General features: G+C 43.1%; 2 protein-coding genes across 3 annotated transcripts in view; both read right to left on the bottom strand.

The window, feature by feature from the left end:
* Window positions 1–16,188, bottom strand: part of farp2 (FERM, RhoGEF and pleckstrin domain protein 2) — a 51,571-nt gene that overhangs the window by 5,503 nt on the left and 29,880 nt on the right. The window contains exons 8-25 of one of the 2 annotated variants that reach the window (XM_079506446.1): window positions 14,827–14,974; window positions 14,612–14,707; window positions 14,332–14,495; window positions 13,062–13,130; window positions 12,859–12,916; window positions 12,428–12,686; window positions 5,932–6,122; window positions 5,564–5,653; window positions 4,998–5,131; window positions 4,477–4,558; window positions 4,144–4,381; window positions 3,313–3,443; window positions 3,163–3,231; window positions 2,752–2,841; window positions 2,022–2,042; window positions 1,260–1,342; window positions 1,008–1,126; window positions 19–182 (exon numbers count right to left, since the gene is read on the bottom strand). In XM_079506446.1, the coding sequence (XP_079362572.1) occupies window positions 19–182; window positions 1,008–1,126; window positions 1,260–1,342; window positions 2,022–2,042; window positions 2,752–2,841; window positions 3,163–3,231; window positions 3,313–3,443; window positions 4,144–4,381; window positions 4,477–4,558; window positions 4,998–5,131; window positions 5,564–5,653; window positions 5,932–6,122; window positions 12,428–12,686; window positions 12,859–12,916; window positions 13,062–13,130; window positions 14,332–14,495; window positions 14,612–14,707; window positions 14,827–14,974 (2,206 nt within the window). The remainder of the gene's footprint in view (window positions 1–18; window positions 183–1,007; window positions 1,127–1,259; window positions 1,343–2,021; window positions 2,043–2,751; window positions 2,842–3,162; window positions 3,232–3,312; window positions 3,444–4,143; window positions 4,382–4,476; window positions 4,559–4,997; window positions 5,132–5,563; window positions 5,654–5,931; window positions 6,123–12,427; window positions 12,687–12,858; window positions 12,917–13,061; window positions 13,131–14,331; window positions 14,496–14,611; window positions 14,708–14,826; window positions 14,975–16,188) is intronic. The other variant, XM_079506447.1, reaches the window with a different exon arrangement.
* LOC306926935 (uncharacterized protein) overlaps window positions 8,209–16,188 on the bottom strand; it is a 347,556-nt gene continuing 339,576 nt past the window's right edge. The window contains exon 2 of the mRNA XM_079506452.1: window positions 8,209–12,264. Coding sequence (XP_079362578.1) covers window positions 11,502–12,200 — 699 coding nt within the window. The 5' untranslated portion in view covers window positions 12,201–12,264 and the 3' untranslated portion in view covers window positions 8,209–11,501. The remainder of the gene's footprint in view (window positions 12,265–16,188) is intronic.

Genomic DNA, 16,188 nt, shown 5'->3' with positions numbered 1-16,188 from the left:
CAGAATTAGGAGGAGTACCTCCACAGCCAGGCTGTGGTCAGACATGGACACGCTGGTGTTGCGATGCCAGCACACGTGCATGGTGGTGTTGGCACGGTGGTGGGCCTGCTTGTCCAGTGACGTACGGGAGGAGTTCATGTCGTCCTCAGACTCCTGCTCCAGAGAAACCTCGTCCGACGACCCTGGGTGGAGGCAAGGGAGGGAGGTTGGGAAGAGGGAGGGAGTTGTGTCTGGGAACGGGATGAGCCTGTAGGTCTGAATGGTGGGGATCAGACATCCACCAGGAAATTCACTCAGCAGAGCCTTGTACAGTATATTTGGGTCCTGCCAACCCAGACTATGGTTAGTTTTAAGCCCAACAAGAGGCAGCTTAGCAAGCCGAATTGTTGGTCCTTTGTATCCTTTTTTCATTCATTTTTGTACCAATTTAGCCATTATGCCAATTCCTAGTTTCCTGTGTCACTGCAGATTAGAATATATTCGAGCACTCAAAAAATAAGGAAAGGACGTAGATTTAAAAATACTTTAAAAGTGACTAGCAATACCATAGCCCTGACGAATACCAGCCTTGTCGAGACATTTTGACCTTTTATTTTTTTGTACACCTTGTTTTTTTTAGTTCTCAGCAGATCTATTGTGCTTTCAGTTATTGTTCTCATTAGATCGTAGCACCTGGTTGTGGATTGTTCTCCTGTTTTTCCTTGTCTTTGCTCCTATACATGGTAATATGGAGAGCAGAGAAAACCACAAGTCTCCTCCCATACACTTGACGTCAAGGTCCGGTCGCTTCTTTTCACCCAACAGTGAAGAGTTTGACCGGAAGGATGAACACATGCAGAAGAACTCTCCAATCGTCCTAGTTCCACACCCCACTGAACTCTCACAGTTGAATTAATACAGAAGACTTTACAGTGATGACATAGGATCATTCATTCACATTTACACAATAAACAAATTTCTACTCTATAAGGACACCTAACAAAACAAGGGTTAAAGTAAGCTCTTACTGTTGGAGCGATCTCCGAGCCCGTCGTCCAGGAAGATTTCTGCCTTCTCTTGTGATTTCTTGGCCATCTCAATGGCCATGTTTAAATCTTCGATCCACTTCCCCATCTCCATCTTAGAGCTGTAATCAGAGGAGGTGGAACGATCGCAACTTTGACTGACCAGTAGTGAAGTATAAAAGCTGTCAAGAACGTACGTGTGTGTGTGTACAGTATGTGTGTGTGTATGCGACTGTGCGTGCTGTATATTCGTACCTGGCAGCCACTACGATGGTCCTCTGAGCAGAGTAGATGGTGAAGCAGTGTGGCACCGACCACTCGTTCTCACTCTCCTCCACCTGGAGAGCAAGAGAAGAGAAATTCACAGTGAGATGGATGGGTGACACAGTTAGCGCTCACCAGCATGGCACAGAAAGCTACCCCCATCCCACTTTAGACACTGCCCAGACCACCGCTGGAGGTATCACCAAGGTCAAAGGATTGAACAAAAAAACGGAAACATGAGGCAGAACAGTTCAGGGGAATACCTGCCAAAGATACTCTACTACGGGTGTCTAAACTGACAAGGGTTCAATTCATTATTTCTCAGCCTCCCACCCACATCGTTGGGCCCAAACACACCTACCAGACTGCAATAAATAGAATTCAAATAGCCAAGGGGCAAAGGCCCCAGGCAAGGTGAGGCCGTCTGTCTTCCCTTAGTGGGAAATTGGCACAGGCCTTCATGTTGGCTCAGTATCGGGAAAAAGTAGACAATAGTCAGAGCCAAGCAGACACTAAAGATCACTCTTGAGATGACGAAGAGGAATTTCCCTCTTTCAAGTTAACCTGTATTTCTTATGAATGTCCGGAAAAAATAGGAGTCAGGTGGCTCGAAATACAGGTGTCAGGGCTGACTTGTCTTGAGCAACCTCAACCTGTTAGGTGTGTTTTTGTAATTTTTATTTTGTCTACACAAGCATGGGAGAGGAAGTGGCTGGGGGGAATCCAAGCTGGCAGAACTGTGACGAGACTTACCGGAGCATCCAGAACTATGAGCTGCAGCCGGGAGTAAAGCAGAGACATGTGACATTAGGGGACCCAAGGTCCTCCTTCATTGTCAGTGCAGTCACGTCCAAGTACTCAACAACTACAATCAACCACAGACCATTTTCTTTTAAAGCCGCGGTAACCTACCACAACATTTTGCAGACCATTCGTTTGCTTCGTTTCACTATGACTAATAGCCCGTCAAAACATAGCTTTGTGTGCTAGGTTACAAGCATTAATCATCAATATGTAAACATTTGAAGGCTGGTGGAGGAGTAGCCATGAGCTCAATCACAATGGTATACAGTACACTATACAGTGTAATGGCTGAGGCTTATTCCCTTATTCTGGTTGGAAATAAGTTATCCTGACCTCTGAATGGCAGCTCATTATACTATTTTTCAATACTCAACGTTCCAAATGTGTAGATAGTGGGATTAACCACATGAACACAAGCATCTTATTAGGTTCTAATAACATTCTGCAGAAATAGGCAAACATTCGGGAATAATATATCTATAAGCTTGAAGATGGGCTATTTTCTCTATATGATGCACAACTAAGTATATAGGGTTATATTATATGTGGTTAAAATGCTCAGGTATCCGGCTGGGTTTGTTTTTGTTCCGACTGCTTTGAAGTTCGGTCTTGTGTACAACACTGACCCACATGCGTGCGTCATGGCAAAAGTTAGAAGGTCACTAGTGCTCATACTCACAATCATGCCATGAAGGGGCAGCTGGCCATGGACTTTGAACTGATTGGTTGCAGTCACACCTTTGCTTGTATACAGGAGCATATCGGAGAACTGTAAAGTGTTTGGCAACAGTGATATAAAATAAATTACTTAAATACTGTGCACAGCACACATCTGGAGTGTGTCCATTTTAATATTTAACGGTTAAATTAACCCATTAAAGCCGGGTCATTTAAATTTTTAGCTATATAGCATACATTTTTCAGAAAATGTTAGAACAGTGCTTCTCAAAAATAGCAGATATACAAGCTCACAGTGCGACACTTTGTGCCACGCTGCGAGCTTGCACATCTGCTACTTTTGAACATTTGTGAGACTTCTCATCTGGGTGTCTCTGGCACAAAACATTTGTGTGTGTGTGTGATCTCTCACCAGGAAAAACATCCGTTGCTGTAGTCCTTTCTTAGTGAGCTTGTACAAACAGCCCTCTCGTATGAACTCCTGCAAAACCAAAGAGCACTTTTAGTCTTGCCCAGCTGCTGAGCAACGCCCCCTATGTCCTGCACAAGCTACTGCACTCACCCTGCCCGGTGCGGTCAGGTTCTCAATACCGATCAGGTCTCTCTGCAGCTCTGTGAGCTTCTGGAAGTTTTCCAGGCGGATGAGACTGTTCTGGAGCTGAACGGCTATCTCAGCCACCTCCTTCAGAGCCTCTGTGTGGGAAAAACACAAGTCATAAGCTGACAAAAAACCACACACACGGATATTAGACACACCAACGGACTGACATGGGGAAAGAACGGTCGGACATGTGCTTCTCCCGTGCTTGCGGTTATGGTTGGGTTTGAGGTAGGTTGTCGGTCTAATGACAGTCTGACCAATAGTATGTCCACACACACACACACACACACACACACACACACACACACACACACACACACACACACACACACACACACACACACACACACACACACACACACACACACACACACACACACACACACACACACACACACACACACACACACACACACACACACACACACACACACACACACACACACACACACACACACTTGCTCGCAGCTCGACCCATTTCTCATGAAAGGCTATACGCTCAAGAACATCACAAGGCTTTCTGTAACCATAATGGAGAGTGTTTGTGGAATGCTATAGCACCTTTATGACAGCTTAGTGTCCCCTCTAAAGTAACAGTGCATTTCTCTCTCTAACGCGTTATAGACAGGTATAACACATAATAAATGTATTAAAAATGTATAGACAGTTGTGGGCTTCTTAGAAAACGGTAAATGGTACTAGACTACCAACCAGCTGAAATGAGCCGTCCTATATTGATCAGTTTATGGAAGATAAACATGAGTTGGTGTTTTAAGTTGAGCAGTGTCTCACCCTGGCAGTCGTCATGGTCGGGGTGGTCGGGTGAGTAATGCTTGCACAGTCTCTCCAGGATGAGTTTGTAGTGCATCAGACGCTGGATGGGCTTGAGCAGGAAGGTGTTGAGCGGCAGGTAGCACACCTTCTGCAGCTCAAACTCCTTGTAGACCGTCTCCAGCTTCTTCAGCCTCTTGGAGGCTTTCTCCAGCTCCGTCAACACCTCATCGTGTTTCTGGAGGTAGCTGGTGAATTCCTGATGACGTGGAATACAACTCAAGCCGATTAACACTTTCTTTTTAGTCCTGTGCGTATCAGTGGTTCTCAAGTCGTTTCATGTCGAGGTCTCACCTTTAGGGCACACATATTCCTCAGCATCACATCACCGATCCTTTGGTAGTCACCTTTGACGTGAGCATTTGAGCGTCCCTCCCTGGTTAACACAGATTGATATTTGAACAGATGTAGTCAGTGTTCAATGTCATCATCATCAGCTTCACCGTAACTCGTCATACATATCATTGCCGTCGGACAGAAACCATTTTTAAACTTTTCCCCGTAAAATACATAGTTGCCTACTTTGTCATGCTAGTGTCATGCAAAGGTAGCAAAAATAGCAGATATACAAGCTCACAACACACTGCATCATCATGATGTGTTGTGAGATTGTAGATCTGCTATTTTAGAAGGAAAAGCGGTTAATTGTGGGTTTTCTAAATATTGAATAAAATATTAAACAAGGGCTTGTGACTAAATCATTTGGAACCATTGGAATACAGGTTCCTTTTTACATTTCCTGAAAAGGAAAGGTTTTGGACATACAGGTTTTCCACCCGACACTGACGATATACAAATTTCCGAGGAAGACTTACCAGAGAGCCAGTCGCTGGTCTATCTCTTTGAGGAAGCCTCGATGGAACTCGTAGATAGGGTCGATGTTGGAGAAGAGCAGAGTCATCAGGCCTTCTGGCATGGCGTTTTCTTTGATCACAGCACTGCGGAACCACTGGGAGCAGTAGGAACCAACAGTCATATTTACACAATACAATATATCACAATCTAAGATATTTAACCCACAACATTGATTTTATAAACCTGCTGGTATTTGTATGCACTGTGTGCGCAAAAGTGAAATTAGGTAGAGTAAGATTTAGATGGAGCTAAATCTTACTCTACCTAATTTCACTTTTCTGTTGACTGCACAAACAACCATTTCACCCACTATTACCTTATATGTGACAGTTACGTTTGACTATAGAGGCCTGGGTCAATGAAGTATATATGGATTAAGTGGTTATGTGTATTATTGCCTTTAAAGCATGACTGGCAGCAATAACAGCAAGATTCACCACAGATTGTAACCAAACTAAATCTGTTTCCAACAGAAGCGTAGCATAGCAAAGAGCTATAGTCCATTTATGAAGGAGAATGGGCTCACCACCGTGATGACCTCCAGGTCTTTCAGGTATGTCCGCTCTGTGGTCAGAATCTCTTTGGCAATAAAGTAGGCCTTGTCAGTGGGATATCTCTGTAGGAGTAGAGGGAGTTAGTGGAAGAGAGTTCCAGAGCAAAGCTACATTGAAGATAGTGTTTGTGTACTAAATTTGACACTAAACAAGAATTTCATTCACTCTGGCTGTAAATCCTGCAGGCAGCCTATCGTAAATCATAAAGAGGCAGGCATGGATGGCCACCGCCCAGTCTTGTTAACTTTGGCTCAGTGATTTTGGACTGGGTTCCAACCATGGGAAAACTGCGTAGCAAGTGAGGCAGGGGGATGGAAAGGTGGCTATATGAGCAGCGTACCTTCCTCCTGCCCTCCTCGTCCTCCTCTAGCCTGGCATTGCTGCCCACCTCGCTCAGGAGGGGGCTTTGCAGGGGAGAAGGGGCTTGGCCCGGGAGGCTGAGGGTGGACATCTGGAACGAGGGTGTAGGCGAGAGGCAGAGAGGGCTCGTGGGAGTGTCCGGCGAGAGCTCAGGGGTGTCCGTGACAGAGCCTGTGGAACAGAGACGGCACAATTATATGGATGGATTATGGATTTGTATTATGAGATGTGAACAAAACATTGCGTGTGTGTTGTATACAATTAAAAAAAACGTAAGTGTGTAAAGATGGATTTGCAAGGGTACTGTGACAACATGGAACAGGAGAAACCCCAAAAGCACACAGGAGAAACTTGCACTCTTTTGTATTTTGCTCTGTATGGGAGGAGCATACGCTAACAATGCCCTCAACGAGAACACATGCAATGTGTTGGACAAAAGCAAAGTCACGACACATGAATCCAGAGAGGAAAAAAAAAATAGTCCAATGCCAACCACAGTGATGCAACATATCAGGTTTCTGAGCACGAAACGAAAAGACTTAGGTCTATCTTTGTTCTAGGTCTCTCATAACAGCAGCCTTCTTTTACAAAACAGTGTCTCCCATAATTCAAACAGTTTATTATCGCCCAACAGGAAAGCTTTGATCCCACAGACAACATGCCTGGCATGCAAAATCCTGGGTGTTATTTCCAGAGACGAGTGTAATGCTTCATCATCAATGCATTTTTTGGATGCCATCACACAAACACACACACGTTGCTATGAAAGGGAAGATGGGCAAGGCCGATCAAGGCGAGTACAGCCCGAGTTATACTTTGTTGCACACAGCAGCAGATCTACAAGCTCACAATGCGTTATGGCACATTGTGAGCCTTTAGATCAACTACTTTCAGTGTGTGACACCGGCGTGCAACTAAGTATTAATCCCCTTTAAATTATGCCCCCTTCCATTGTTTTTCAGAGCAATTGCCCTTTAAGAAGGATGCCAGATGATCTATCATCAACCGCTATTCGAGGCTGATTAGATTACTAGAGAGGGACTGACTTTGTTTAGCCTGTGTTTTGCCTTCAGACCAAATGGGACAGAAGTACTGCAGGAGGAAAATGCTGGCCTAGTCTTTGAGTCACGGGTCACAACAGCTGTTCTTCCATTTTTCTCAAGGAGGAGAAGAAAAAGACAAGGGGGGTCAGGGGAGGAGGGGGGAAAAGTCACTCCTCGACCCGGAAACAATTGCCTGGGTAGAGACTTAATCGGAATGCGGTTCGTCTGGGCAGAGCGTTCGTTTACAGTTTTTTTCTGAAGGAGTGCCCCATGGGGGGACACGCAGGACAGATAGGGGAGGGGGAGGTTTTGCTGTAGTGACTTGGCACAGAGCCTGTCCAAACAGGGAGCATGCACTCAGCTGGAATTAGGTTGTGGAATCTAGTGTTTGAGGAGGCCTTGCCCAACCCCCAACATCAGAATAGTCCAGGGCAGGCCTCTTCCCCAGTATGAGAGGAAAACCACGGATTGATTTACACAGACCCCGTAGGCTTATTTTCCTGATTTTGTTAGAACACTTTATCGCAGTGTTTTGGATTTTTAAAGTGCAGAAGGATATGCGATACCCCTATGCCTATTGGCCATCAGTTTAAAGTACGGTGCCAAAGTACAAAGTTAGAATAACAAGAGGCTAAAATAAGAAATTCCACACTTTTGGATGCAGATAGAAGCACATTGCTCTGACATGAACCCTAAGGAGGGAAATGAAACTTCCATAACAGTTTAAACACAATATTAGCTTTCCAAAGCAATTCATAAGGAGATAATGGATTACATGTTCCACTGAGATGATTTCAGTAATGGTTATTGCAGAACATTAGAATGAAAGTTAAAGCAGCACATCAGTATCATGGTAGGAACAGGGTTTGGGAAAGTTATTTAGGTAGATTATTAGAATATAGAACATCTGGGGATTCTTTGTGTTTTCCCCTGGCAATGATGCTTCCAACACTGCTTGAGGATTTGGGTGGAATTACTTGGGGAGGACAAAGTGCATTTGATCAAACTAGTTTTTTCTATGTCTGTAATGTACAAATGCCACGTCTAACACAATTCTAACCCTGGCCCATAACAAAAGAACAGACTGGAAGAATTTACAAATGCAACATTACAGGATTGTCCCATGCTGAAAAAAACTTTAACATAATTTGCACATCATTTGCTACTTGGATTTCAATCTGAGGTCTCCAAAAAAGATTAAGTCTGACATCTGATGTACCCAAAATCGATTACTTTATTCTTGAGAGTAAAACATACAAACAATGAAGTACAATTCTGATGATAATTAGTAATCAAATACATGTTCATTAAGAGTTAAGTGTTGATTACTTGATGCCTAAGTGCAGTTATCTTAGCTGGATATAGTTGTCAGCAACCCTAATACAACGTTACAATCAGACTTGCAGGAAAGAATCCAGACTGACTGAAAGAATAAAAGCCATCAGTTGAAACTGTTAAGCAGATCAGTCTGTTGTATATTTTAACCAAGTGCTGAAGGCAGGGTCTGGTAGAAAATAACCATCCACGCCATCCAAGGTGACACAGGGAACAATTGTCCTCACTTGTGACTGTAGAGAGGGTTCAAAAGCACACTTTTTACAAATGTGGATATTCTTTGTACTTTTCACGAGGGAATGTGGTGATCTGGTTTCCTTCAAAATGACAATGAGAACAGGCTAAGAGCTAAGCTGTCGCTTAAAGAGTCACCAGTAACGTAACCTGACCACTCTCTTGATCACTGAAAAAAAGATAAAAACCTTACCAAGTACCAACACAGTCAGAGGAAAGATAATAGGTCTAAAATCGGAACAGGCACTTGGGACGTGCATCAAGAAAATGAACGAGGAAGTACTTTAGGTACTGCAAAGATCAAGTAAAACTGCCGTCTATAACAGAATGCTATTCATTGTTCATTAACTTTGAAAATTTCCAAATTAAATGAACACTCAGGAATTTACCGTGTATAACCTTCAGTCCGCGCAATTGCTGGCTCTCTTGTAGGTAAATAAAAAGACGTGCTGGGGGAAAGAGTCAAATCTTTCATCAGGCAGATAAACATGGTTTCAAACGATAGGAAATAAAAATGAGGAATCCAGATCTTATGGGAGGAGGAAATGACATCAGTGTCATAAAGAAACGCCACTGATCATGTTCATTTTTAAAATATTGTAGATTTTTAAACGCCAAAGTGCTTCAAACACAGATTCTCTGCTCCCCCGAAACAAGAATCAACAACACCAGAGGCACATCTGGAGCCCGGATGACAAAAAATGCATCCACGCATGGTTAACATGTTACTAGCCGACTGCTGCAAAGTCAGCAAGCTACTTATATTTATAAACACTATAAAAACGGACAATCTCAAATATTCCAGCAAAGTGACAAATTCGGATCTAATGTGCAAAGGGATGCCACAGCAGTGTTATCCGTTTTAACGCTAATAAAACAGGTCCAGAATACCATCTACTTGGCATTCTGACAACAGCCAATGCCATTATGCCAAGATCCAGAGCATGTTTACAATAAGGAAACCGCATGCCAGGATCAACACATGAGCAATATCAGTCTGGATACATTTGTTGCAGTTGTAAAAGCTGGCTGTTCGTGCGGGGAACAGCACTGCTATGTTTCTATCAAACTTAACTACTCTACATGTTCATAATTATTTTACAAGGGAGGAAACTTCATAAACATTATTCATGATACATTCATTTCATTGGAAGTGGTGTCAAGTTCAACAGTATACTTATTGGCTCAGCAGTACACCGTTTACAATTCAATTAAGTGAACTCAATGATAAGAAAAATGTGAATTTGTGTCCATTTGGTGCAAAAATGATTTCACCCTGCCCTTAAATGTCCAAAGCATGAAAATCTCTGCTACCCATCACAGATCACACACACTGACTGCTGTTGATTTCTACTGCAAGTTTGAGGCTGGCAGAGGATGCCACGACAGTTACCATAGCTACCAGCAGATGTCACCACGGCACACACTTGAAAGGGCAGTGGTTACACTGGTATGTCCTATTTGTAAATTCTGTATACAACTATCTACGGCCCTTAGAGAACACTAAATCAGGACCAAGTACCAAGTATTTAAAAAAAAGTTTACCCTGAGAACACAGTGGTGTTAAGAGTAATCAACTGATTACATAAGAATCTTACAAATCTTCACAGAACAATGACTACTACATATCTATAATCAATTTCTAAACTGCATAAGGACGACATTAAAGTGAAATTAATTATTGCCGTTATATATATTTATTATTATAATTAAGTGCACTGTTTAAATGCAGATGTCACATTATTCCACTAAACCTACATCTTTGCTTTGTGCCAAATTGTGAGAAATAATTTTACAAAAAGCAAGAATAACCTTTAATTTGTTATCTAATGAAAATTACTTTTGTCCTGTGTACAATGTTTAATTGTATGTTAGAAGTAGGTGTTGCATCCTGCATTTCATATTTGATTGACGTTATACCAAGATGGAATAAATGTGTGTGACATTGTAAGTTAATAAATATTAACTTGAAAATACCTTCAAAATATCAGATGAGCAACATCTCCTTCGGATAATTGCATACTAAATGCAAAGGCACAAGGAGAATAAATGGTAAAGCAAAATCTAAGAACTTGTAGAGATTTTCTCAAGTGTTTTAAGAAATGTAAAGCTGCTGAAACACCAGCCAAATATTTTTGGACAGCTGTGTCCCACACATAAGTCAATCACAGACTTGTGTGCTATATGTAGGCTACTGTAGACTACTGTGCTCAAGGCACTCAAAATGACTAAGATACACACTGTGCCATTCAAGAATCCCACGGAAAGAAATCAAAGAAAAAGGCCAGAATCATATCAAGGTTGGCGTGATGTAAACACACCACTACCTGCCCAATGCAGGTACAATAGATTCTAGGTCGAACCCATCAATATATTCTTTATCCTAGCTACAGAACAAGGACTTATTTTCTTCCGTTTTTCATTCTTCAAAAGGACTGACTACTCGACATTAGAAATGACAGCATGGAATTATTACTGTACCATTAGACAATAACATGGCCGCTAGCTTATTACTTAGTTCCTTACTTGTATAAATACCTTAATTGCATTATACCATGTCAATTATATACACTATGTTGGACATTGTCTGCACAGTGTGGCAGAGTCTGCCACGTCAACATTACACTGCTCATACATGTATGACAAATACGATCTTACAGTAGCAAACGTATCAATGTACTGGTATTCCTATTTGTTATTATCAAGTATGTGATTGCTGATGAGGATTTTTATATTTGATTTGCTAAAAGTGCTCTGCATTTTCAGCTGCAGATGTTTTTAAACTACACACACCTCAGGTTTCATCCATTAATCCAGCACTTCCAAGAATCTGTACATAGCTGATATTTAAACAATCCTGAGGGGGTGGGGTTTTAAGTGCTGCATTTGACAGCCATTTTCCTACATCCAACATGATCTACTTAGTGTGGTGGATCAACTACATTTTAATATGAGGGGATCCAGAGGGGTCTGCGAGAGCCAGCGCCTGTAGGTTGTGGCATTGAAGGAGGAAGCCCTCTATTCCACTGGCCCCCGTTAGGGGGTTACTATAAAAGAGGTTTTGCTCAGGGGGGAGGCCGCTGTCCGAGCCCCAGTCGGAATCAGAGTCCGAGCTGCCATTAGCAGAGCCCTCGGTGGCTGTGGGCGGGTAGCTGAGCTGCTCCAGTTGCTCCACTAGGTCACTAAACTGCACGGCAGAGCTAGTCTCAGAGCGCTCAGAGTACGCTGGGAAGTTGACCATGGAGCTGGCCTCGGACGGGTTGTCAGAACCCGGCAAGCGAAGCGAGGAGGAGTCGGGCCCCCCGTAGCCCACAGACAGAGACTCCCCTGCAGAGCTCAGCCCCAGGTTGTCCAGAGAGCTGCATTCTGAGCGGTTATTCACCAGCGAGCTGGTCTCGGACCGACCGGCGCCGCCGTCCGAAAAGAGGTTGGCGTTGCCGTTCAGGTCTTCGAGGCCCAGGCTAAAGATCCTATTTTTGTCGAGGTCAGCTTCCTCTGTGTAACCGAACCGATCAGCTTTTCCATCTAGCCCGAATATGTAGGCGTCGGCCCCACCGCCAAAGAAGGAAATCTCGGCGGGGTCGTCGTCTATGAACTCCTCAGTGACCTGCAGCGGTGAGCTGGCCATGGAGAACATGGGATTCTGCTTGGTGCGCAACAGCTCCGCCTCAAATGCCTCGGGCGTCAGAGCCCCACCCTTCCTCTTCCCCCCTACCCCAATAACCCTGCACCCTGTTCCCCTTCTCCCGCCTCGCTCGCTATCCTCATTGCCATTTTGAGAGGGCTGTGGTATGGAAGTGCTACTCTCTACACACACAAACAAGGGGCGGCTGCAGTCTCCTGCTGCCTGATAGCTAGGGGCACCTTGAAAAGAGAAGAGGGACGGAGAAGCCGCCTTGACGGGATCTTCCCTCGGTGGGCTCGGGGGTCTGGTGTCTTGCGGAGGGGACAGAAGCTGCTGCTGCTGCGGAGATGCTGGCGATTGGCTCAGTAAGGACAGGGGCTGTAGCTGAGGTTGCAACTCCGGCCGTGGCAGAGAGCTAGTGATGTGTTGAGAGTAGAAGGACATGGTGGTGGAGGCAGGGGACCCTGGGGACCGGAGGCTGTCATTAAATGACAAGCTCTGAAACAACACAACAAAGACAAAGACAAATGGGGTGGGGGAGGGGTTGGGGGGCAGAGTGATACAGAAGAGGGAAAAGAATTTGGAGAGGTGAAAGTTCTATTAGTTTTGCCATGACAAAGTAATTTACCATTTCACCATTTGACCCATCAGAATAACTCCACCGACTGACCTGTTTTGGCACATCTGTGGCCAGGGAGCGAGCAGACATTCGAATCTTACTGTTCCTCCTGAATGGAAAAAGTACCAAGTCAGTCATTTAAAATTATATTAATTAATGAATTCATTAATAATATTCCCCAATGCTTGTTAAGAAATTGTAGATTTAAGCAAATGCTTGCCGTCCTTTTTTTGTGTAGACATGGAAACACGCACCTCTGGTACGGGGTCCTCTTTGCTCCACTGTCTCTGACATATTCCACCAGCTGCTTCTGGGTCCTTCCACTGGTGGACAACAGCACAGTTTTGAGTCAAAATACTATATATTACAAAACACAGCATCAGCAGCACGCAGACTACCGGCAAGCATGCCTAGGGCCCAAAACACACTGAAATGCGGAAGGTGAAGTGCATTGCAGTACCACCAGGCACCCGCAAGACTCTCCATTTTTATCTACTTTAGATTTTTTTTCAATTTAAATATCACAATGAGTATTCATTTATGACCTTGAGTTAAAGTATTGGTTTGTTTTTAAAAACAATAGCAAATCACAACGTACACCTGCTATTTTCACTATATTTGGCATAGGGTATCACTATATTTTCCCTTCCTAGAAATGTAGTGGAGGCAAAAGTACAATCTTTGTCTTTGAAATGTAGTGAAGTTAAAGTCTAAAAAAGTATTTAAAAATAATATTTTAAAATGATTTACGTTGTACAGTATAGGCTATACCGCATTACGGCAGCATAAATGGATACGGTATTGATAGTGAGATTTACAAGCTCACGGTATGTAGCCTATTTAATATTTTATGCACATGTAACACACAAATCCCATTGCACGAGTTGCGAGAGACTCATGATATAATAAAACAGTTCACTTCACGTCCACATTAAGATAAGTGGTCAGTCACATAATCCAATTGCACAGTAACAGCCCTGTTTGGTTTCGATTTAAGCATCAGCTGCAGTAGATTGAATGGGCGATGCGTTTCCTACCAGTTTACTGGAAATATTGTATTCCATTGGCTGCCGACTTGGTTTAGTCCACTCCAATAAACCAGCACCCCCAATAAAAAAAAAGGAAAGGTAGTCCGACTAGTCCGACTATAAAACATGATCCACAAGTAACAGGTCTGCCCTGTCCCTCGGTAGAACCTTACAGGTCCATTTGGTTCCACCACGGAGTGTCAGTCCATTTGTCGTTCTGTTTTTTGGCACATGGCAGTGACGTGACGTTATACCAAAGCACAACTCGCTCCCAATTTGACTATTATCTTTATCTCGCATTTTAATAGCAGAGGCAGTAACAAACATACTGTAGAGATCTTCACACAACGTATCTCTATTGTTTCTCTGTAATTCTCATAACATCAACGTCAGGAGAATATATACTCAAAATACATTGCAATATAGTACTCTAGTTAGTAAATGTACTTTGATAAATTGTTACTGTCCAGTGTCCAACACTGAACATACAACATACCTGTATCTGAAGGAAGAGCCTCTACTGAAGAGAATAGCTTTGGTCTTGGGTTGAGGCTGGTCCAACAGACGGAAGAAGGAGTGATGCTCCACACAGTTCTTCCAGAAGATCTTACACTGGTCTCTACTGGCCATCATAAACTCAAGTGTATCCTGATGGGGCCCCTAACAATATAAACCAAGACGGAACAGAAAAATAAATCAGTTAAACATAAAATGCTTGTCTAAAGGCTTATAAAAACGTCATTTTGAACAAAGAATAAATTCAAATCGGTACTTACATGAACCTCCGGGTGGAGTTTGATCAGGAAGCGCTTCCTCTTGAAGCTAAGTTTGCGAATCTTCGACCAGTTGAAAGTATTTATTTTTGTGTTGCCCTGCAGAACAATTCAAAACATTACAAGCAGCAAAGAAATGAAACCCTACAACAACCTGTGTTGGTTCATTTTTCACACCAGGGATCATAGTGGTGCGGCTGGATGGCTGTAGCAGTCACCTGGAAAACCATCAGTCCCATATGGGCCACTGCCAGGTTGATTTTGGTGGCTTCACGGTCGGCTGCTGGGTGGAAGCGGACTCCATACAGTTCCAGTTTACGGGCAATCTCCAGGACTTGGAAGTCGGATTCAGCCGGAGTCTGACCACTGGGGAGGATAAGAACATCCCATAGACATTAACTGTGTGGTTTAAAATAGAGTACACTTGGTTACATTACACGTTCATTTGCTAAATGACTTGCTCGGAATCTTTGGTATTTACTGGAAACCGTTTCCCACATATAGTAGCTCCCAGTCTACAGTACCACACAGCTAATGGCTTGGGCTCAACTGACAGGTTACTTCAGGGAATGCAAAATACAAGACAGGCATGCAAAGATTATTTTCTTAAGTAGTTTATTATAGGCACTTCAGTTACCTACATATATTACCTCTAGTTTCATCCAAAAAGTCTCTTATGTGCAGTCCAAGATATAAAAATGTTTGGTTCCTTAAAAGTCCTAGTTATACACAGTAAGACTAATATTGAAAATAATAGTTGTGAGCTTGTAGATCTGCTTTTTGATCATTCGTGACAACGTTTGAAAATGTCTGCCTGTAATAACATTCCCAAAATAGGTAAAGTGGTCAAGAACTTCGCTCAGGACAGGAGATCAGGGCTGTCAACATTCCACCAGGGTAAATGTTTGAACATAGCACACAAAAACACAGCACAACATATGGCCTTATATCTTCTTATATTTGAGAAGTTGGATGTTGGGAGCCTGGGACTATAAATCCTAATTGTGGAAACAGTGCTGTTTTGGTCTTGCTGCTGCTTTATGCAGTACAGCCATTTTCACTTTCTCAATTTAAAGTACCATACCAGTGTTACTACATACAGTAGGTCATTGTCCATTCTCAACATCAGCCACATAGTTTCCACCATTTCCCACAAAATTGCGTTGTTTGTTTCCATTCGGTCCATAATAGTATTAGTTACAGAATGTACCTGAACTTTGCGTCAACATTAACTGAAACAGACTATCTCTAAAACCTCTCTTCAAGCTAAACTACTGTAATTAAAGTTTAAAATGCAGCACATTTGACCTCATCCATACGTTCTGGCTCTGCCCTTCTCTACACAAATATTGGACAGATATCTTTAATTCCTTATCAACGATATTAGTCGGGCAAAGAGTGGAGCCCACACCTTTGGGGGCTCTGTTTGGTGTTTTCCCCTCAGTATCGTCACTCTCTAAACCAGAGAGGGATGTTTTGGCTTTGGTCACTCTGTTAGCTAGGAGACTAATCTTGATCAACTGGAAATCGCCCACTTCCCCTTCTCACACTCACTGGATTAGGGACACCTTGTACTGTGT

Source organism: Electrona antarctica (assembly GCF_951216825.1).
Source record: "Electrona antarctica genome assembly, chromosome: 7".
Taxonomy (NCBI): domain Eukaryota; kingdom Metazoa; phylum Chordata; class Actinopteri; order Myctophiformes; family Myctophidae; genus Electrona; species Electrona antarctica.
Note: the sequence above shows the minus strand (reverse complement) of the source record. Positions and strands in the feature narration are given on the sequence as shown.